A 24,640-nucleotide genomic window follows, 5' to 3' on the forward strand; every position below is an offset into this window, starting at 1 on the left:
AGATAGCTGTATAAAACTGCCCTTTGCTCAAGTTTACACATACATTTTTCTCAAGTAAATGAACACTATTATAATGATTTATTGTTCATAGTTTTCATTGTCACACCACTTGTCTCAAAAATGAATTTTTTTTTCAATATTTATGAGTGGGCTATTGACCTGGGCATTGCACCATGAATTTCACTTGAGGGTCTTCTTTACAATGCAAACGCTGCCTATTCCTGACAGCATGTCAGATTAAATGTTCTTTTGTGTTGTTAGTTGTGCCATGTAACGTTTGGACAAATGTTTTTTAATACATTGAATACTTTTAAAGCTGAGTCTGACACTATAATGACTAAGCCTACTTAAAATGAAGTAGTTAACTTAGTAAAGTAAATGAGTGCAATGTACCTTAAACATTACACCATTAAATTTAGATAGCTATGCTACATTAGTTATAGTGGATTGAATAGTGCTGCTTTGTGTTGAATCTCCCTGCCGTCAGCAACACTTCTCTGTGTGAGCAGACCCTTGTTTCAGTGGCCAGCTTGAGTTGTTTGTTCTTTAGTGTGGCAGTGTAATCTGGGCTTATGTCACACAGCATCAGATGGTATCGGATGTTAGTATAGGTACATTTTTCTGAAGCTGAGTACAAGTGAATGAGCATGGTATCGGGCCAATATTTCATAACAGTATCAGTATCGAATTTGGGCACCCCAATTGGGAGCTATAAATGCCTAAAACTGATTTTATTTTGATGCACTGGAAATTTATTAGGTATTTAATTGTTTAATAGAAAAATAATATACAGAAAAAATGCATGTCTTGTCAATGACCACTGTTAAAGGCAGCGCATGCACTGGAACATTTATTGGAAAAAAATGTGGAATATTGCTTAAAATAAAACGAAAATAGAGTTGCAACACAAATAAGAGAAAAAGACATTTCATGCTGTTGCTCAAAGCAGACGGGAGCGGGGAAATTCGCAGACGAATGAAAACCCCAGCTGGGCTCAGTGAGAGAAAAAAAACATGAAAGATGCTCTCTCTCTGAATGAAGGGTTTGTCGATGTGCATGCCTGCACTTACAAAGGTGCAGCCAATGGCAAGAAAACACTTAAATGTGAACAACACTCACTTTTATCCCCCGTTTCATGATGAAAACCAGAAAAAAAACACTGGGGAAAATAGGATGGCAGAAGACGGGGGAAGAAAGACTTGCTGTAGTCAGAAAGCAGTCATTTCCATTGTTAAATTAAGCCTGTTTCACAAATGCAGGAAGACAGTGTCTTGTTATTTGCGATATCCAGCATCATTTTGAGCTTTTCACTGAACACAATTCTACAAGTGAGAAAAAAAAGCAGTGAGGAAGGAAGTTCTCAGTGCCAACGCAACACATCAGCCGGCATTACATCACTTCAAAGTCAGGCACACGCGTAGGAACAAAGTCTTACTCCAGACTGTCAGAGGCAGAGCGGAAGGAGAAAAGAGCAACACGCTCCCTCTCTCCCTCTGTTTCTCCCCTCTCTTTCTCTCTCTGTTCTCTTTCTATTTAGCTCTGGAGGCCTGCAGAGAGAAGTCATGCAGAGCGATGCTAATTGCTACAAAATGAGCGGTTAGCGGCAGGAACCTGTGGGCACCACTGGGCTCCATTTTCCACAGGAATCATGGGAAGGTGGGGGGAGGATTAGGGCTCAAGGTGACCTTCACACTGTGAATGTTCAGCTCACTCTCTAAGTGGCTCCTCTCCACACAACACTACTGCTTTTAGAACTGTCACTATTCATTATACGATTATTTGTGTAATCTACCAATTATTTTACTGAGTAAATGAGTAATTAGAGGACTTAAAATAGGCCAAACAATAGAGATGAAAATAGAAAGAAACAGTAACAAACAATGCAGAGCCTTTCAAAAAATCGTGAAAGAGATAAATAAGAAGCTATTTAAAAATGACTCTTATTTTAAAATCTTTGGTGTGATTGGCTGCAATGTAAGCTCCCTTAAATAGCAGTCTGGGCTGAAACACCCCTTATAACTTCAATGTGAATGGGTGGGGCTAATCGGCTGTTGGTTGAATAGGTGGACATATGTTAAGGTTGTTTTTTGTGACATCAAAACATCTTTGAATTCAAAACTATAGTGACTGTGGAAAAATGGCACATTTGGAAACTTCAACGTTTGCATACTACAACAAACTCCTTGAAAAAAAGATAATAAATGATAAGATATTAAAAAATATGCATTTTCATCTTGCTTATTTGCCAGCTTATCATTGTCAAGTTATCAAGAATATGAATTTGAAGTGAGTAAAGATTATTTGAGTAATCGTGACAGCTAAACCCATCATTGTTTTTACGCTGACAGTGTGACTCAGTTTCTTAAATGCCAATAATAATAAATTTTCCACTGCAGGGTCACAGTCAGTCTAGTTCCAGCTCACCTTTGTAGTAATATGGTGCCTCACAAAATACTCTTGTTTGACTGTTATACATCCTGCTCCATCTCAAGAGCTCATTTAACAAGAGTATCATCATATTCTTCAACAGCCCTATGAAATCTGTTACTGCCATGTTAAGCTGTCCTGAGCCCTGGACTTGCTGTGGAAAAAGGGCTGCTTAGTTCAGTCAACACAACTGAAAAACCTCCAAAGGATCTGTCTGGTTTGAGACTGAATTCGAAATAGGGCAGAGTATCGAAATTCAATTCCTTTAAAGTACCATCCAGAATGGAGTATTTCACTACCTACGTAGTCAGACTTAGGACTCACAAACCCTAGTAAGCATGCTTGTTCCAAAATCTTGGATGTTGTTGGAAAAGGATGTGTAAAGACTCTCTTTTCCCATCTTTCTCACTCCTATTTTCCCTACTGTTTTTTTTTCTTGAAAAAGGGATGAAAGCTAGAGCTGTTTTAAGTTCTAAAGTCTTATCCTGTCACTGGCTTCACCTTTGTAAGTCCAGGTATGCACATAAAGAAACCTTCACTCATAGAGAGCAAATTTTTCATGCATTTTTAAAGATTTAATCCATAAACACGTTCTGTTTGTAATTTATAAAAAGGTATTCAAGAAACTGTTAGGAATCACTGTCAAAGCCAAGGTTTTGATATCGGTACTGAAATCAAACAATTTTTAATGACACTCAAGCATGATTCTACTATGGTGCGGCATGACGGGTTAAGGCTGTGAAGGCTGTGACAAAAAAAAAAAAGGTTTCAAAACTGTGTCCATGGTTTTCTTTCACTTTGTGTAGGTTTATGTACCTGAAAAACATCCTTCATTTTACCTGACCATTTTCCAACCTTTTAATGACAAACTGGCTCTTTTTTATTACTGTGCCTTTAAGACTGATATATCGTAACTGTCCAAAGAAAACCATGTATCTCCATTTTTATCGATTTTTATTTTTCTGCATCATTTCAACTCACCAACTGTCCTTTATGCTGTATGTAAATTTAATGAAGAATGGACTGATAGAAATGCTCTAAAATCACTTGGAATAAAACCTCTTTACATTATTTTACACCAAAAGGTAAGAGTGCTGTTGCCTTCTCCTGTAAAGTTACTATTTTGAAGATTTCTTTGGACAGTGTCAATATGTAAATGACTTCTATTGTGACTGGCCCTGTTTTAAGCATCATTCAAAAAAACTTCTGGACAAAACACTGCTTCATTTATAACTTCAGCATGAATGAGTGGGGCTGAACTGCTGTAGGATAAGGGGGAAAAATGTAAAAAGTGTTGTATTTGGAGACAAAGTTGTTGCAGCTTATTTTCCATTTATGGACAGTATAGACTGAGGAATGAATGGTACATTTTGAAACTTCAACAGTATTAATATACCACTTTTATTTCAAGCAAGTAACTGTTTTTCATGACATGGGCCCTTTAATTACTGTTGGCACTTTGACAAGACTGAATCCATTATTTACAGGCCTCTAATAAGCCTTTCTTATGTACCCTCATGACATTTCTAATTTTACAAAGTGCTGACTGTAATAACCAGTGAAAGAGAGGGGGCGGGGGGTGACTACCTTTCTTTCCACTCTTGGCAGATCCATTAATATGCTTTTATTTATTTCTGTAGCTCAGGATTCAATTAGCATTCAAATTCCAGCACAGCATCTTCCGCCGAACACGTGACCCTTCGCCTCAATAACGAGTCTGACAGCACGCACCTATGGCAGCACTGAGAGAGCTACGGCACCAACAAAGTCAAAAAGACCTTCAAATCCCATATAGAAGACACCGATCGATTGCTAAGCAGCAGCGGCTGCTCTGGTGATAACACTATGTTTACCCTCTATTTGCGGGTAAAGGACGAGGGGGATAGCAGCAGCTGCAGCAGTGCTGCGGTGATCCAGCCAATCCATAAGCTGGTTAATCACACGCTCTTGTGCCCCCGTGACGTATCCCCTGCTTCATCCAAGAATGCCTCAGCCCCCTCCTCTCCATCCTTCTTGAATTAATGCAATCACAGGTCAACCTTTTCTTTTACAGAAGGTCATTCTTGTTTGTGTTATGGCTTTGACGCCATGCTGCTGGATCAGTGCAGGTCAGATTGGTAATAATTGTTAAGTAAAAGCCTAATGTTTCAAACGAAGTGTGCTTTTTCTAATTATTGACACGTTTCTATCATTTGCTGAAATCAAAAAGCAGAGGGTCGAAAATATCTGTACTGTGTCATACTTAAGTACTAGTCTAAAAGATGTGTACTTTACACAAAGTGAATAACAACTGAATACTTCCACTTTCACCCAATTACTTTTCTAGGTGAAAAAATTACTCCTTACATTTTCATTTTGACCTTCAAATTATTTGTTACAAATGTTAAAGACCCGAGGTTTCATTCATCTTTTGTAAACTGGCAGAGGTTCACGTGCAGTCAAATTCTACACAAGATAAAGCAATAAATGCATGTGTTGCAGTGATTTTATCATGGGTAAGACTGTTATTAGATACAATGCACAGCAGATCAAACGTATCATTGGTCAGTCCCTCTAATGCATTGCTTAAGTGGCTTATTGATTTTCTAAAATGATTGACAACATAAAATAGGATAAACTACACAATTTTTACTATAAGAAAACTACACACAAATAATTTCTTATTCATAATAATTATTAATTCAGTTAAACAATTATTCTGCTAAGAAACGTAGTTCCATAAGTGAACGTTATGTTCCCAAGCATCAATGGATGGATGAAAGATGACAAGAACAGCAAAAAGCAATGGAAGTCTAAAAGGAACACTGACTTCCAGAGAGTATGTGCCACTAGAACAGAGGCTTCAGTACTCCACCCTCAGTTGGCAATAAAAATATGTATGTCTATGATTTTTGTCAATAAAATATGATTTAGCCATGTTTTCCTCTACATATATTTAGAAATACTGCTAACCATCCACACACAGAGGTAGAAAAGTGTGATTGCAGGTAAAATAATAGCAAATTAATAACAATAAATAAAAACAAAATTAAAAAAATATATTCTTTATCAGTTTTAATCTCAAACACTTCATTTTTTGCTCTGTCCCACTTAATCCAGTGTACAGATTATAGAAGTGCACATGAGTGACACAGAAGATGGTTCGTTTAGGTTCATTGTAAATATAAAATAAAATCATATAAAATGGACAAAAACTAAGTGTGATGAAGCAAACAGTGGCTGACTTTGCCTTGCTTGAAGCTTTTGCAAATGTGAGTTGCGCTAGGAACATATTTGTATCAGAAATTCATTTTGAAAAAAAAAAAAATCACATTCAAATTTTCTTTTTTTTTGTCTGGAAATTCTGTTCTAGCTTATAGAGTAGGCATAGGCCTACTCTAGACTCTTCAGGCTCACAAAAGGAGAAAGAAGGTATTTCTAAAGAATCAGTGAATCAATTTCTTGTTATATGCACTGCAAAATGAATATGTAAAAAAAAACGAATATCCGTTTTCTGAATTCTTGCTTCAAAAGAAGATTCAAGAAAATGACAGCTCACACATGGACATGGAAACAAATGAACATAAACAAGAGGAAGTGGATATGAAAGGGAAAACAGCTTTTTCGAGAGACTACACACACACACTCAATTCCAAAAAGACAGGACAGATGGGGCAGTATGTGAAATGCTAATTAATACAGAAAACAGTGACTAGTGAATTCTATATGACCTGTACTTAACTGAAAACATGCAAAACAATAATGTGTACAGACAAAAAACAAAGACTGATCCAGTTTTGAAAGCAGAATTTTTACCACTCTTCCATTATACATCATCAGCTGCACGACTGTACAGGACCTTAATAGCTGTATTTAGCACTTCATAATGCACTTCAAGTTTCCAAAAGGAGCCAGTTCTAGACTGAAAGCAGGGTAGGCCAGCACCTGCTCTGTCTGATTATGCAGCCATGCTGTTGTAACACATGCAGTATGTGGCTTGGAGCTGTCATGTTGAAATCAGCTTGGGTATTACTGAAAAAGAAGTGTACAAGGCAGCATATGCTGCTTCAAAGTGTGCATGTATTTCTCTGGTGCCTTCACAGATGTGCAAGTTACCCATACCATGTGCACTAATGGACCCCCAAACCATGTCAGACTCTGACTTTTGAACTTTATGCTGGTAACAATTTAGATGGTCCTTTTTCTCTTTTGCCCGGAGAAAACAGCACCCATTATTTCCATAAACAATCTGAAAGGCTACCTCATCAGACCACGTTTCTACTCTGCCTGTGTTTATTTTAGATGAGCTTGAGCCTAGGTATTTCTGGGCACTGTTAACATAAAGGCACCACTGTGCACAGTGTAGTCATAACTTGCATTTGTGGATGCAGAGAAGTACAACGCTTTTTAATGCAGTGTTGTCTAAAAGGTCGAAAGTCACAGCCATTCAGCTGTGGTTTTCAGCCTTGCCCTTTACGTGCAGATTTCTCCAGATTTCCTGAATGTTTTGATAGCATTATGCACCATAGAGAGCAAAATACCTAAAATCCTTGCAGTTGTTCACTAAGGAACTTTGATAAAGTGGTGACCCTCAACCCATCCTAGTTTATAAATGTCTTGGCTATTCCTAGATGCTCCTTTTATGTTCAAGCATGATTGCATCACATGTTTAGAATCGTTTTGAACACTCCACAAATTAATAAGGTAAAATATTATATATCTTGTCTCTAGACTGCTTTCTTTTAAAACCAGGTCAAAGTGGATTTACAAATCACTGCTTTCTGGTTTTACTTGCATTTTACATGCTGCCATGTATTTTATGGAATGGAGGTTTGGACACACACACAGACAGATTGCAAAGTCAATCAGTTGCTCACCTCTTCTGACTAAGAAGGGTTTGGTGTAGTCCCAACTGTCGTTGTCATTTCTGATGACGTTGAGGCGTGAGGGCTAGAATGAGGGAGGGAGAGAGAGAGCACAGCGGCAGTGCATGTGGGTTAGGCTCCACCGGTGGGTGTGTGTACGTGTGTGTGACTGTGTGTACGAGTGTGCAAGTGTGTAACTGTGTGTGTGTGTGAGCGCTGCAGATTTACCCGAGCGTATTCGATTTTCAGTGTGCAGCAGCCGGCGTATATGTCGGCTCCGTTGAGGGCCGCTTTGGCCTTCTGGGCGTTCTGGACGGATTCGAACGTGGAGGACAGTTAGTCAAGGAAAATCACAGCAAGTGAACTGGAAAAAACACAGCATCACCTTACGCTCTTCTGTACTTCTACAATTGAACAAACAGGCAAGAAACAAACAGAAAAAGGAAATGCATTTCACACAAATTACAACCTTTTGAGTAAACATAAGGTAGACCATGTTGCAGCAGAGATGCTCGCCATAGCAAGTGACATTGTAAGATGCATAGTGACCAAGTAAGGTCAAAGCCAAGGTCAGCCATCCACACACTTCACAAGGCCATATGTGCAAGCCTCTATTCTTGGAAGCATTTTAGTAAGTAGTCCTCACTAGAGTAATGCAACTGAAGCAACTACACCACAGTGTATTGACTATGTAACAGAGTCCTTATATTATTTTGGTATGCTTTTCAAATAAACAAAATTTGATATTTAATTACAGTTCAAAATTAGTTATGTTTACATTAGATGTACATTCTGTATTGACAGTTTGCATTTCTTTTTTTCAGTTTGTTTTGATATTAAGCAAACTCTATTGTTTAAAAAGTGCTTAAGAAAAGGTTGAAAGCCAGACAAAAAAAGAAAGCACAACATGTTAGTCAATTGTCAAAGCTGTGCTTATATGCCTAAATACTTTTTTACCAGCACAAAAATGACATAATTACAGAACTATTGTATTGTTTTTAAATTCATAACAATTAACAATTCATATTGTCTTGGTTTACATCTACAGTCACACTGAAAACAAATTTGCCTGGTGGAAAACCTGAATTCAGTAGAACAAGAGAGGACATGGAAATGCAAAAAGGAACACATTTTCAAAAAAATGACCAAAAATGTGCTTAAAGTTTAAACAAAAAAAAAAAACAAAAAAACAAAAAAAAAACAACACTTCATGGCACTCTTCTAAAACTGAAAGTAATCTGAAATGGTTTCTGAAGTGAGCTATTATGCAACATATTTTAAACTATACTTTTAAAAAAATGGGGACAAAATTTGGCATCAAGAAATGACAAGAATTAGCCAAACAAGTCTGACCAACAATACATTGAAATAATAAAACACTTAAAACACTGAAATAAATTGAAAGCTTCGCATCTGCAATTTCAATTAGCTACAAGCTATTATTATAATGAAACTATCATGAGAAATTATTATTACAATGATATTATATATACATATATAATTTATAATTCATACCAAATAAACCCGTGCTTTTGCTATTGCTGGTGATAACTGCAAGCACTAATTTCTAAGCAGAAACTTTATTAGCTGTCTAGCTGTACAAAGCCAGCCAGTGCACTGCTGTACTTTGTAAGAGCTGTTTTGATGAGTAACCTACTTGCACGTAACATGAGAGACAGAGAAATGGTCTGTTGATGAGTTTTTTCCTCCTCAGCGACTCAACTCAAAGTCATCTCTCTATGGAGGAGGCTCGTCTCGTCAGTGTCGTGCTTCAGTGTGTGTTGCCCTGGATACATCTATATTTGATGAGGGCCCTCAAATGCTGGAGAGGTCCTCATGCTGATCTAGCTATGGAGCAGCAAGAGGTAGAGTAGTGTGTGTGCGGGTGAACTGGGTGTGTGTGGATCTGTACGCTTGAATTTGGAGATGTCCGCATGTGCATTGTGAGTGACAGTGTGTGAAGATGCCTTTTTGTGTACAGGACTTGAGAATGTAATGTGACGTGATGCCATTGTGGCAGGGCTAGGCAGCCTAGGCTGATTCTGAATAGCTGAAGGAATTTTCCTTTCCAACCTGCATTCCCACGGCAAAGCTGACTAGCATGGCTACCAGACCAAAGATAAGGAAACACTAAGGAAAGCAGATAGGATAGGAAGTTTCAATCGACTATGCAAACACAGCTCTATTTAAATGGCACACAGAAGCATCATAGTGATAAACACTGAGCTGAAGCTCTATATACACTCTACAGATGAATAGATTTAATGGATTACAACTTTCAGCATTTAGTGGATTCATCACACATTTGGTCTCAGCTAACTATCACAATGTTACTACTTTGGGAACAAAACCTTGTATCCCTGTTTTTATTGTTTTTCTTTCTTTTTTTTACAGAATTTAAAAAAGTGTCAAATTTTTATGGTAGATAATTCATCAAAATTATTAAGAGTAAAATTTTGCAACATCAACTTAAATTGAAAGTTAAGAACATTATTTTTTCTCCTGTTAAGGTACGTTTTTTGGAAGTGCAAAGTTCTGTTCCAACAGTAATCATAAATTTGCTGTTTCCTGTTAAAAGGTACAAGATAAAGCAAGTTCTGACTGGGCTAGTAATATTAGCTTGAGGTTTAGCAACTGGCATTTATTTATCTTAAAGACTTTAGATTAGCAGCCCTTTTGGTGTAAACCTCAAGCTTCAAGTGATCTACTATGTGGTTTTAAGGTGATTAATATAGTACAGTAATAGTTTCATTAGTTCACTGACCACCTACATTCACTAAAAGTTAAGACTACCTACAGTAGAATATGCCAGCAGCTGAGTGAAATCTGCCATTATATGAGTAAAACATGCTATGGTCTGAGTGAAATATACCAGTAGCTGAACAGAACATTAGTTTGTAAACTGTTACATGGGCTTTAAGTGACTTGAAAAACATAAATTATTCGAAAGAATAGGAACTTAAGCCACACACCAGCTGGGAAAAAAGGTCTATAAATGAAGATATATGGAACTACACTGTCAATAAGGCTATTGTTGGCATCCTTCTGGAGTTAACATGTACCTCCTTTTTTAATTTGATTCACTTTCAAGCATAACAAACCTGAAAAAAACAAGCTTTGCAGTGTGAGTATTTCTAGCGTGTAAGCAAAGAACTAACCCTGCCAATATGGTGTAAAGATCTCATAATGCAGTGCATTATGCCTTATGCCTGCCCACTTAAAACTGGCTGTTGCGCAACAGTGCTAGGTTACATTCACCCTTATACACATCACACCCACACACAGGTTTCTGAGCCTCTTGCATCCCTATCTCAGCAGTAAGTGCTCCACTAAGGATATTCCACCATGGCCTGGATTCCATTGCGCTTGAAGATGACGATCCGCAGCACGTTGCCAATGGGGTTGCAGACAGTGTACAAAACATCCTGCAACATCAAACAGATGATGATTAGGAGCCACACTGATGTTAAATGCTTCAAAATAGCACTTGAATCAGCTCAGAATTTCACCTGTTTTTTTTTTTTTAATGTGTATATGATTACATGTTAAAGATACCATTATAAAGAAATCAGAGTGTCTCTACAGTGAACAATTTCACATTAAATCACTATGAATTCCATTTTAATGTTATGTATATAACTATTAAGGCAGGGAAAATGCAATGATCTGAAGATTCAACTATCACAATGTTAGGATCATGCAATGGATTATGACCTATTTTATTAACATTCAGTTGCACCACTGTGAAAATAGTTCCTCCATTCATTTGTGTGTTCCGTGTATTGTTAAAAATTATTCTGGACCGTATTAAAATAATAACATTATTAGCAATAAATTATCATGATGCATCAAATCACATTCTAAAGCACTGCTTTGCTGTTAAGTCAGAGATCTGCACTGCAAGTGACTACGGTCGTTTTTTTTTTTTTTGTGCCCTTTAAAACTCCACTAAGATTCAGAACAGTATGCAGTTGGAAGTAGCTCATCAGCTTGTTAATCAAGCTAGATGCTGTTCGAAACCCAGATCTATATGTCTAATCAGGCCTTGCTGTTCTCTCCTGGAAAGGTCCATGCCACTTAACATAGCAGCACTGCAGGCGGTGAGGATCTTTTAAGGCCCATTAACTGGAGTGCAGCCTTGATTGTGTCTGCTCAGGACACTGATCTATGGGACAGACCTACTCTAAAGCATAGGATTCTATTGGGGGTTGTTGAAACCAAAGGAATGGGAACTCACATAATGTTGATCAATGAGGTTTGACTAGCCATTAGAGAGTTCTGCACTAGATTGTCCTGATAATATTCATATTGGTCGGCTATCAATGGCAGCCATGGGATAAGTGACAGAGGAGCATGTCAATGCTGGCTGATGATTAGATAACATGGTTACCCTGGTGATGAAGCAATGTGTTGCTGGAGTGTGTGAAGCCCAGTAATGGGGAATTTTGGTTGCCACAGTAATGAGACAATGTACCTTCAACTGCCAAAACTTCAGGTCACAGGGATTTTAATCATTAAAGAGATATGTGATTTAATTAATTAAAGTACCCAGGTAACTGATTAGGAAATATTTATGCTATTATGTGGTACCAAGTGGTTTGGGTGGCAAGGATACAATGAATGTTACTATAGTGATGAGGTTTACTATACAGATTTTATCATAGTCGTCCTTGAGTAAGCTGAACTGAACTTCCCATAGAAGAGCAGTCTTGCTGTTTTATGCTGAGCGAGTGCAACATGCATGCAAGTTCAAGCCAGGAAATAATTGATCAAAACGGTTTGTGCTTTTGGTTCTATGAGCACAAACACCAAATGAGCATAAACTCATAAACTAAAAGCCACTTCCGGTTCATAGTTTTTCTTGCATGGGAGTGAATAAAAGCCTTAATGCATGTTACAGAGTTTACTGTAACCCCTTCATTTGTTAGTCAGAAAAACTATAGTAAATAACATGCCTATGGATTTTTGTGCATTTTGGACAAAATGTGTTTTCACTGTTGTAATGCATTCCTGCTTTGCCTAATCCATTACGACAAATCCCATAACTCAAAAATGATTTCTGATACCCATCTCAAACTTGTATGTGTACTTCCAGTGAGGTCATTAAAGTAATTGAGAATCTAGTTTTGTATACTTAATATAATTTACACCATACTGCATTCCTCAAGAGAGATTTATTCATAAAAATAATCACATTTTAGAGGTAAGCAAACATTGTGTTATATTAGCAATACTGCCTGAGTATTCTGGCCAATTCTGGGCTGTATCATTACCTTCTGTCATGATGACCTACTATGTTACATCAGCTCCACAGAGCCTCAGATAAATCTTTTTCTTTTTTGTTTTTACAATAACTCAGACCTGGTCTAGCAAGTCATTAATATCCCTTATGGTTGACAGTATGTTTGTTGTTATTCGAAACAATCACATTATGCAATGTAATGCTTTCTTAAAGAGACATTATCAGTTCTTTAGTGGTGAGGTTTCCAATATTGTGGTTAGGCATGCAAATTGGACTTACCCCAAGACAACTGAAACTATAGTAGCAGACAAGTCTGTGTGACCTCACTAAAAACCTGGATGCAGTTTGACAGAAGTTTTGTGGTTGTATTTATAGAAAAGATTTGGATGACTACTGACTTCTCATGCTTGCTAGCAACATTAGCCACCTAGCTCCAGCACTAACCTAAAGAAGAATAATTTGGATGCAAAACAAGTCTTAACTGACTAGTATTTCAGGGCCCTAAACATCACAGCAATTCTGTATAGTAGGTTCCCGTTGCTATAGTAATACTATACAGTGGAATCTAGGAGCCATCGTGATGGGTTGTAGAAAAGTCTAGTTACTGAAGTAATGAGGTCTAGAGAATTCTAATTACCGTAGTGATGGGGTAGAGTGGGTTCTGAATGGATAGCAGCAGCACTTTGTTTCCACTGTTGGGGTCATCTGCATTGGTGGGCCGGGTGATGCGTTTGCTGGTAGAATAGTTGAAATAGGCCTGCTGTCCTGCAATGTACACGGCCTCATTGGAGCCACATGCCACGCAGCGGTCAGCGCTCTCCACGTCCTCAAACTCCACCAGTGCCTGCCTCTTAAATGGCATCATCATCACATAGCTGCAAGAGAAGAAGAGGGATATGCATAAGCAATGCCCTTTGCAGTCAGTTTTTTGGGTTTTGTAAGAGAACACTGTCAAAAGTCCCCCTAATCAATTTCCAGTTAAAACGATCATTAAGTACCAGTTACTCATTGACACAAAAACCTCAACAAATAAATATCATTTTTTCCACACCACTGAAGATCCTCCGAAGCAGGTTGCATTTTCTGCTACTCATGATCCAAGCAATCCCAAACAGATACAATGATGTGTTCCAGACCCACAGCATTGAGTTGTCTTCTCACAGTGGATGGATGGACAGAAACACCTGAGCATCTTTTCCAGTCTGAAGCAGGACTGGAGCCTGATTTTCTCATATCTTTTAAAGATAAAAGACTTAAGTACAATCTGTCTGAAGGGCACAGTTATGATGCTCTAATAGGTCATGTATGATTGCTGGAAGTCTATTTTCTCTTTATCTTTTAATTATTTTTTTTAATTCCACTTATTTTTCTTTGACTTTGCCCTCTTGCAAGAGGATTAACTCCTAATACTCCTGAAAATGAATCACTTGCACTTAATGCAATTCTGACAGAAAATCAAATACATGAATTGTAGTTTCTGACTTCTGCACAGTATGTAAGCACTTACAGTAGAAGACCCATAGTTACAGGCATAGCAGTTAAAAACCTATATAGGCTAACCCTCTCATTCGCCGCATATCTGCATTCATTAGAATATAAAAAGCTAGAACTAGATCGCTCTTGCTCTGTGAAGCATGACGAACAGGAGCTCAGATGGATTTTGAGTGAGAGCTGCTATGTTCCACATTGTTGATAAATGAAGGCTTACAGCAGTTTGAGAGCTAATATGCATTTAGGTTCTCCTTCACATTTGAGAAAGCTTCAGAGAACTGTTCTGCATGAAATCATTCGTGATTACACTAAATTGCATAGCTATCCGTCATTCTAATGCTTCAAAAATCAGTATCAGACTCTACAAAATGATGGACCTGACAGAAAACATGCCTGTCTTTTCTACAGATTTAAAATAACACAGATTCTTCTAAAGAATCACATAACATAAGGCATTGAAGGGTATTTCACAATGCAATTTATTTACATCAGTACTATCACAGCAAAAAGAGATGATTTTCACAGCAGTGGAGAGTTCCACAACAAAAAGACTGCCATAGATTACAGGTTCTGAGATTAATATTCAAAAGAACAGTACACAAAACTGAAAATGCCACAGTGCTCTCCACTTTGTGTGAAGAACACTATTCACTGCCTTCTTATCATCTGATCTCCTAGATTCAACCTCCTTACATTAACCTTGGCTTATGTAGTGTTTAGCATTCTTTAAATTCTCTCAGTGAAAATATAGTTCTGCAAAGCACTAGAACTTAAATACAATGTCACAGAGGACCCCCCCACCCCAAAGATGTTCTCAGAGAGTCCTTTGTCGATGTTGCCGCTGGCCTAAAAATACCCTGATGCGCTACTCTATTTCTGCTCAGCTGCACCGGAAAGAAGCACTGAGTCTAATCACAAGCTATCTGATACTTTGGTAGTATCTTCATACCAACTTGACCTTATTTGACAACACTGCTGATAGAGAGGGACTGTAATGTTTCATCATACAGTACCTCACACTAGTTACAGTCACTTCCTGTATCTTTCTGTATCTCCAGAAATTATGTGAACTCTGATTTCACTGTAAAGCAGTCTGATTTTATAAAGGCGCTACATGAATACTGCATAGCTCAGTTATACCAATTTAGAATAGTACCATCGCTGAACATTTCAAAAGGGCACATTATGCTAAAACTTTTCACACATAAAATGACTGATTATGATGTTACATTACAAAAGAGAGTTAGAGGGAAAATCCACTTTGTCAAACTTTCTACATAATTAAATGGTTAAGATGTAAACAGTCAGAGTTGTAATATCTGCTGTAATATCTGCCATTCTAGAGAATCAAACCAAGTCAGAATTGCTCACACTGGTGGCGAGAGGAACCAGATGTCTAAAGTGTTTAAAGCAGGGGTGGTGAACTCCTGACCTAGAGATCTGGATTTCTGCATGGATTAGTGATTTTTGCTGCTTAAGCACACCTGATTCAACTCATCAGTTCATTACCAGGTTTAGCTGGTGTGCTAGAGAATGGAAAACAGCAAACTGTGCTAGACTAGCCCTCAGTTCCCCACCCCGTTAAATGCCTTTAAAAGAAACTATTACATGAAACTGTCACAAATACATTACCTGATGCCAAAAATACTTGACTGGAGCCTGTCCCAGTGGCCATTGGGTGGAAGGCACTTTAAGATACAGATTTTCTGAAAATAAGTTAAAACATTCTCTACACAAAACAAACAAATGTGGTCATTTCTGCTATTTTTAATGCACAGTTTCTATTTATTTGTGGTTTTAACATGCTGGGAAAAATAAAACATAACTTTTGAACAGCCCACATTTTCTGATTTTTTAATAGTAATTGCGCATTAAAATGTGCAGAAATGTGTTCTCTGTAGTGAATGCATTAACTCGGTTAGAAAATCAATAAACACCAGTTGACCAGAGGCACCCCAACTTCTACATACAACTGTGGATTCATGGTGGAGATGTACACAAAAGATGCTGTGAGACAAAATTGATTTTTTTCTGATTTATTGCTATAATGCATATAAAATTCAAAAGGCATGTAGGTTCACTGGTCATTTTGGACAGTAAATAAAATGGCTATATTTCTGCTGTGACCCCTGATTCCTTTCACCACCATTGTAAAATCAGAAAATCTGTAAAATCTGTAATCTGTAACAGTCTGTAAGTTTGCATATAATTAACTTTTTACATCAAACCATTCTGAATGATTTCACCTATCAGTGATGGAATTATAGAGAAACATTCCACTTTAATGTGGCAGTGTTTACATCAGTGGTCACCAACCTGGTCCTGGAGATTTACCTTCTTGCAGAGACATTATGTAAAAGAAGGCAGCATGTTAGATGCAGACTAGAACTAAATTCTACAGGAAAGTAGATCTCCAAAAGAAGGGCTGGTCACCACTGTTTTGGATCTTTAACTATGTTTCCCCTCTGGATGCTCTTCTTAGAGTTCTAGTTAACACAGTGGTTGCTTCCCACAAATAGTAATAAGCTGAAAATGAACAGTGAATGGCCTAAATACTGACATACTTCACAGATGTTTTCTCCTTCCGTGAACCAGAATAATCTTAATGTTCTCCTAATTCTATTAAAAAATCAATCAAGAAAGTTAAAGAGAAACTCAGCACACTAAGGTTTAACTGAAAGTTTATAAGGACTAAACCTTACATCTTACAAACCTTAAGACTTAAGAAGTTAGATACACAGATTCCACTTGGTTTAACAGGATTGCACTTTCCAAAAGAGCACAAAAAGACATGAATGACATCTTTACATGACATTAGCTTATGCTCTTCTTGTGCTCCACTTTAATTCATTGACTTTGGAGTGAAAACACCCATGAGAGATTGTGGTAGATTGAACTCGCCTAATGCTGTGGAATATACACTGCATTTATCACAACCTTATTAAGAGTTAATTGGTATTCATTACATCCAGTAGGCACCAGCTTCAAAGGACAAGAAATATCTTTCATTAGGAGTGGTCCCTCAATTATTCATTTGAGAGCTGAGTTTATCCTGAAGGTTAATAAACCTTTCTCTCAACCTTCACTAACAGTATATCAGTATAAACATAAGCTTTACAGCACCATTACCTGCACTGTAGACGTTCTCTTTGACTATATAAGGCGCTTTATGGCTTTAAAGAGGCTATAAATATTTGAAATATCTCAGTTATATTAAATATTTGTGACTTCATAACTGTTAAAGTTATATTTGCTAAATGTATGGTATACTTAACCATGAATCAAACACAGTTATCAATGAGAAAAACCTGCCACCTGGTCAGGACTATATGGGCATTTCAGATCACTTGGTGAATAACGATGGTGTGACCGCAGCAATGAAAACCCTACAACAGTATCTTTTTTGTAGCAGGTTGGGTTTTGAATTAATGGGTAATAAAACAGGCATAGCCTATGAAATATAGATTCACTGGTAATTTAGGATAATTAATAAAATGGCTATAGCATTGCAGACATGACCCAGGGCTCCTGTCACCACCACTGTAAAAAAAATCAAAGTCTTAAGCTTCTCCACAATAAGCATAGCTCAACTAAGGTTTGTGTGGAGCAGGGCTGTGGCCCCATATTCTGGTCAACTAATAACCAATATGCTTTTTTAATCAGACATTCAATAGAAAATTCATGCAGGTCCCTAAAAACAAAGCTGCACTATATAAGATCAGTTCTGTTAAAATGGAAAGAAAACGCATTACAACAAACACGCTAAAATATGTTGTGTGTGTGTTGCTACAAATCACTGCTGCGAGTAAAATTTTTGACTTTATCAAATGTTATCAACGTTCATTGCAACCCTATAAGACCTGTTGGTATGTGCTGTCTTAATAATTACATGTGGACATGTTCTACATTAATGATTGGATGGAAAAAACACATGATTATTGTCATTGTTATTACAATAAATGCTTATTTAACCTATATGTATACGTATTATCATTTTCATTGTTATTATCTGCAGGACAGCACAGGAAACCACATTTCTTTAACCAATCTTCCTAAAAATTCCAGCAACTTTTAGGTCAACTTCTGTCAGGGAAAACTGCACCACACACTGTACTGAGCTGTTTCAGTCTTAAAGGGGGCATATTATTGAAAACTACATTTTCCTGCCTTTTTTAACAATAGAGTTGATGTACCATGTAAACACTGATATAAATTCAGTACAGTCTATATAGTCAATATATGAAAGTTAAACTGAAAAAAATGCCTGTTTTGAATCTGCTGTTTTTGTTATGTCAGGGAAACAATCACATTTACACATATCCAGCCTACAGCAGCTTAACTCTGCCCATTCATACTGAAGTTATAAGGAGTCTTTCAAGCTGGACTGCTTTTTGAATGAGGCAAAATAGAGAACAGCATCAAAAAAGACTAATTTACATACAGTGTACCAGGCCTAAAGGCACAGTGAATTAAACAAGACTATTTTTGGTAAAGAGATAAACACACACACACACGCATTTTCTAAACCGCTTATCCTTCCGGATTGCGGGGGGTGCTGGACCCTATCCCAGCTGTCACTGGACGGCAGGCAGGATAAGAGATAAACAGAGGTTCAAAAATGGATTATGTATAAATGCATTATAACAGTTTTTGGTATGTTAAACCTCAAATATGTCATAAACTGGCCAGAGAGAAACCAAAAAAATGTAACCATACTGTAAGATACAGTCCCTTTAATGCATGATGAAGTCAAGCAAGTTTCCTGTGGCTCCGGACAGCATGCTAACTTTTATATTGTGAAATGCAGCTGAGACTGTCTCAACTTGGCCAAGAACCGCTTGCTTTGATAAGAAGAGTGTGATGAGAAAAAAGACTGTTTTTGTGTGAGATGCTTGATCTCTTTAGATACACTGATAATGAGTTCTACTGGTGACCTAGTCTCATTTATCTCAGCAAAGAAAACTTTGCTTCTCTTCAGACTTACAAAGCATACTTGCACAGAAGTGTGTGGTTTTCTTAAAGAGGTAAAGGCATCCATTATTCGAATGCCTGTAACATATTTTAATATTTTCATTAACATATTTTCACTGCAGCCCTACAACAGTGAAGGAAATAACGCCTTTAAGAGCACACACATGAAGTCAGTATGCTTTAGTACAGTACAGTTTATCGATAATTAATCCATTTAGAAAACATATCCACTTTTTTACCATATGTTTCCGAACTTCTCCAAAGCCTCCACCAAATCAGCTTCCACCACTGATTCACAAAGCCCCCGAACATGGACCACGGGAGATGGGGCAATCCTGTGGGTCTCATCCCCGTTATCCTGTAAGCCAAGAGAGGAGACAGTTTAGCAGAGAAAACGTACAAAAGCACAGAAAAAGAGGTTCTAATACTGTAGAGTGCAACTGACAGAAACTGGTGAGTTTCAACTGAGGACAGCTCAAGAGCATCAAAGTGGAAGAGACTCTGCAGAGTGATGTGCAATGCATTAAAAGCTGTACAAAATAGTTGGTTATGTAAAGGAGTATGTGGTGAACCCTGCAGGGAAGAAAAACTGCATTATGGGGCATGGCTGTCAAACTGAATTCACTGAAAAAAAGAAAATGACTACTAAGAGCACAAAAAACTACATTTCCCATGACTACTACACGCCTCACTACACTACATGCTTGAGTCACCATTTTAAAATTGCAGTCAATCAATAAAATAACTCATGTGCATATACAATTTTAGAATGTTATTAACTGCTACAGTACATGAACAGCTGAATGTGACAAGAAAGACTGAACAATGATGTACTGCTAAAAATGTAATCAGCTATAATCATCAGCATTAAGTATACAAAACCATTTGGTGAACATATTACAAATACTGCAGTTATCAGTTTCTAGCATTTATTTCCAGTTGATCATCACAGTAATAACAGACCACATAAGGAGCCTTTTTCATCCGGCTCTCTTGTACTCTGCCGCATCCTTCGAAAAAACGCTTTTTCACAAAAGCATGAGCAGCTCAGAGGCAGCCAATTACGTCTCCTTGGATGTGTAACGCTGAGTGGCAGAAGAACGGGCAGCGGCATCGCTGGCTTTCTGTCCCTCTGAAATGCAGAGATCTGCAGTAATGCGCCTTAGAGCAGTCAGTGGCCAGCTCTGCTCTGCTTTCTTACACACATACAAGCGCCTCACACAAATGCTAAGCAAATCAGCAGTGAGTCAATAGCATTCTTTTTACAACAAGAGCAGACTGCTTTACTTTCATCTCTTTATGTCAAGGAAATTTCGACCCTCCCTACAGTCAGACTAACCTAATTCAAAGGTCACATACGCTACATTTGGTTGATTTGTTGAAGTACTCCTGGCTATAGGCCCTACATTACAGCATTACCATGATACTTGAGTCCCACAGAACACAGAGTACAACATCAAGAATGTATGTATGATACTAAAATTGTTATAGTAAACATCCAGACGTCTAAAAGAAAAATGCAATAAAACACTCCCTAAAATCACATATTAGACCTGTCCAGGAACTATTTGGGCGTGGCCTAATATTATGAGAGATATGGGCCCTACATACACAAGTGGTGTTGTAGACTATCTGTGTCCACAACTCACTAAAACATTATTCAGCTTTTATCTGGCAATATATTAAAAAGGAAATTAAAAAGGGAAGCTTCTTTTCTGTTGGATGTACGAGCTTTCACTTGGTTGTTAGCTTTCGCTCTGTAAGTTTCCTTGGCTCAAATTTAGAGAGAGACTACATTTTTTACAGCTGTGTGGCCCAGAGGAGCCACACCAGGCTTGTGATTGGTAAGGACTGAAGACTGTCTTACAAATGCATTACACAAGATTAGGATTGCCAAGTTCACATGGAAAGAGGAGAATTTTGGCTAAATGCATCATCCATTTAATGAACACTGGAAAGATATCCACAGGACATACTTTGTACATGTGTATTGTGTGCCCGCAAGAGCAAGATTAGCCTACTTAAAAAGTAATCATGGGTTTAGGTTCCCTGGGGCTTCAAAAACATGCTATGATATGCTGCTAAGTATCACAATCTGACATAGTGCAATATATTGAGTTTAACTTTGTGAAGTCTGCCCTGTCCTTTTACACACACACACACACACACACACACACACACACACACACACACACACACACACACACACACACACACACCATCTAAACGGTATATATATATATATATATATATATATATATGTATTGCAGATGCTTATTTGATTATATTCAAAAAAGACCTTGCATGTTTAATTTTGCTCCATTCCAGAGAAACAGAGAAAGTCCACACTCTACACTGACGGTGACAGAAACAGAAACCCTAAGTCTGAAGTGTTTAATGCTACTACATCACATCACAGGAAGCTATTACATGTAATGTATATAAATGTGTTGCCTGATGTCTGAAGCATTGCTTTATTATAGTTTTGAGATTGAAGTTTTGGCCTTATTTTTAAAATCCATTTTAGAAGAGGTACATGCAGGGTGTTGTAAAGAGATACGGTAGCCAAAGAAAATGTCTTTTTATCAGATTTACCATTACATTATCATTATCAATCAGATGACCATATCAATCAGATAAGATCTGTATAAGAAAAGTATTTTAGTTTTCTAATAATATTAGCTTGTTTAACAATGCACTGCACTACAGTCCCCAACATGCTGTGCAACGTAACATGCTCTGACTCTCTTACCCCAGCAATAGTCTATGGGACCACAGTTACACCTCAATTATACACAATTCCACACCAGTCATATCACCAAAATGCATTTCAGCTGCAGTTCAACCAATATAAGCACTTAACATCAGCTCAGCAGCTCAGAACTTGAGCCAAAGTCTTAATCAACTTGCAGCACAGAAAGATGCCAGGTGTCTAGTTCAGGCAAATAGATAGGTTTAAAAGACTAAGCTCCTGGGGAATATTCAAAATTTAAATTTGGAATATTTTAGGTGTCCATGTAATATTTCAAGGTCTGTCTGTATTTTTTTCATATTTTGAATAAACAATGGTCATTTTGGGCAATAGAACATCAATAATTAAAAATGAAATTAAAAAATTAAATAACAAAATATTGATATGTGGGCCCCCTGTGCATAGACACTATATAAAAACTCAAAATATAACAAAATTACATTGTATCGTTTTTGTCTTCCACCCATACTACATGTTAACCGCTTGCTATAAAAACATTTCAAGTCTAAAAATTTTAAGTCAAATTTTAATACCCATTCCAATTCCAACACTAGATCCTATCACCACTAAGGATGAAATGTGTTCGGAGTTTTAGCCTACAGAATCTCCCTCTGCAAGGCATAATATTAATTCCTCAAATCCTTCTGACAGGAAGGTTTCATATTCAGTCTCACATGAGCTTCTATATTAAATTGACGTCTACGTGATGGATGCACCGTCTTGCTGCGGAAAAAGATAGGATCCAATTCTGGCAGACTTTATCTTGTAATAGTCTTGGGTGTATAAACATAAGACCCTAAATGGGGCCTGAAGACAGCTTTGGCAAAGCTATTATCCTCCAATTACTGAAGGGCATGAAAAGTCAAAATCTTAAAATGGTTTGCGCCTCACAGAAAGAGCAGAAGAATTTGGAAAGAGGACAGGACAGCTCTGGTGTACTACTAATCTGAATTATAGGACATCCAGGAAGATATTTAAATAATGCTTAATTAAACAGTTCCCAGCCTCTACTGGTCTATCTGAATGTCTCAGAAAGTCTCCAGAAAGTTGGTAATTAGTTAAACATCTAGGCCTGCTTTGTAGGTTTTTAGTTCAGAGGGAGTTTGAGACAGGTAAATGCCTGCAGGGCTTTTCCACTGCCAAAAGAGAGAAAGCCTCTTAAAATTCAGCGGCATACTCTCAGGGCTGAAATGTTGGCTGAATTCTCTTCTACAGAGAAGTTGCTCTTGTTCTTGTCTCTAGCCCCCCACCCCCACCCCCATCAAATGTCACTTCTGTCTGCGGTTTAAACTGAGCGTCTTCACCTTACTTCACACCACAGACTGAACTGTTTCAACACACTCACCTCTGCAAATCACAATAATCTCTAACTTTTCTTTCTTTATCTAGTGCTCTCTCTTCCTCGTCTTTTCTTTATTTCTTCCATCAAAAGGCCAGATTTTATCTGTCAGAAAGCACTGAAATATGCTAAACATCAGCAAGCACTTGGTCACACATGTACTGAACACTTTATTAGATGCACCCACCCCTTTATCTTTTATCTGTATTCATTTCATTAAGTCCACTTACCGTATAGGGGCACTTGACAGTTCTACAATTGACGATTATAGTCCATCTGTTTCTCTGTATGATTTGTTACCTTGCATATCAGAACTAAGGACCCCCACAGGACCACCACTGAGCAGGTATTATTTATGTGGTGTCTGAACTATTCTTAGTTCTGCAGTGATACATTAGTGGGTGTCAACCAAAAATATACAGCCAAAAGTGTCCTGTGGGCAGCACTGTGACACCACTGATGAAGGACTAGAGGATGACCAACACAGTGTTTAAAGACTCCTGTAATGTGCAGTGTTGCGTCTGATCCATTTGTACCAGTGCAACACATACTAATACTAACACACCAGCCACCATGGTCATTGTCACTGCACTGCTGAAAAGGATCCACCACCCAAATAGTACCTGCTCTGTGGAGATCCTGCGGGGTCTTGACCACTTAAGAACTAGGGCTAACAAAGTATGCAGAGAAACAGATGTACTACAGTCTACAACTGCAGAACTACAAGGTGCACATATATAGTAAGTGGAGCTGATAAAATGGACAAAGTGTGGATACAAGGTAGTAGGAGCAGGAGATATAGCAAAAAAAAATCATGTCACAATATTTAAAGATGTTTTCACAATGCATGATACGCATCCCAATATTTTGACACACAAACACAATACACTAGTAGTGCCGAGTTTAAAAACAGCCATTGAAAACTCTGGGCACAATGATTTTATTCAATATTTCACACGTCGTACTGCACTGTCCAGTTAAATAGAACTAATTATGCTGCCTTTGTAATGAAGCATGAAGTTATTCAGTGTTCTTTTATGCACTGACAAAATCCAAAATATTCTCACAAAGAATACTGTTCATAAATTATTTATAACAATGATAAAGTATTGTCACACTGCCCACCTCTAATAGGTAGGTGTTCCTATTAAAGTGATCAGTAAGTATATGTTTCAAATTAATTGCCACCCCCCATTTCCATGTCAGTATAACACCTACATTTTCTACTATGGTTTTATAAATTCCATTAATATTTCAGACGTCATTGTACAACTGTCAGATGCTATTTATAATAATCTCTGACTGCAGCTAATAATCCAAAATGGGCTCAAATACTATGAAATAGCACAGTTTAAAAGGAACAATGAAGAGAGAAGTTGGGATGCACTGATATGCCAATATCCATAATTTGTTTTTGTACATATCTATTAATGCCAATGCTGATGGAAAATTGAGAAATTTAGAGCATTATGCAGAAGTGTAACTGGGTTAAAAGTACAGTGAAATGGGGCTCTGAGTGGCACAACCAGCTTAGTGTTGGCCATCTGGAGATCACAAATTACATCCCTAAGGGA

General features: G+C 37.6%; 1 protein-coding gene across 1 annotated transcript in view; it reads right to left on the bottom strand.

Annotated features, from left to right (window-relative positions):
• LOC108435905 (heterogeneous nuclear ribonucleoprotein L-like) overlaps positions 1-24,640 on the bottom strand; it is an 84,286-nt gene that overhangs the window by 20,190 nt on the left and 39,456 nt on the right. The window contains exons 2-6 of the mRNA XM_017712039.2: positions 19,215-19,333; positions 13,151-13,388; positions 10,611-10,696; positions 7,500-7,596; positions 7,284-7,356 (exon numbers count right to left, since the gene is read on the bottom strand). Of these exons, the coding sequence (XP_017567528.1) occupies positions 7,284-7,356; positions 7,500-7,596; positions 10,611-10,696; positions 13,151-13,388; positions 19,215-19,333 (613 nt within the window). The remainder of the gene's footprint in view (positions 1-7,283; positions 7,357-7,499; positions 7,597-10,610; positions 10,697-13,150; positions 13,389-19,214; positions 19,334-24,640) is intronic.

Source organism: Pygocentrus nattereri, chromosome 15 (genome assembly GCF_015220715.1).
Source record: "Pygocentrus nattereri isolate fPygNat1 chromosome 15, fPygNat1.pri, whole genome shotgun sequence".
NCBI lineage: Eukaryota > Metazoa > Chordata > Actinopteri > Characiformes > Serrasalmidae > Pygocentrus > Pygocentrus nattereri.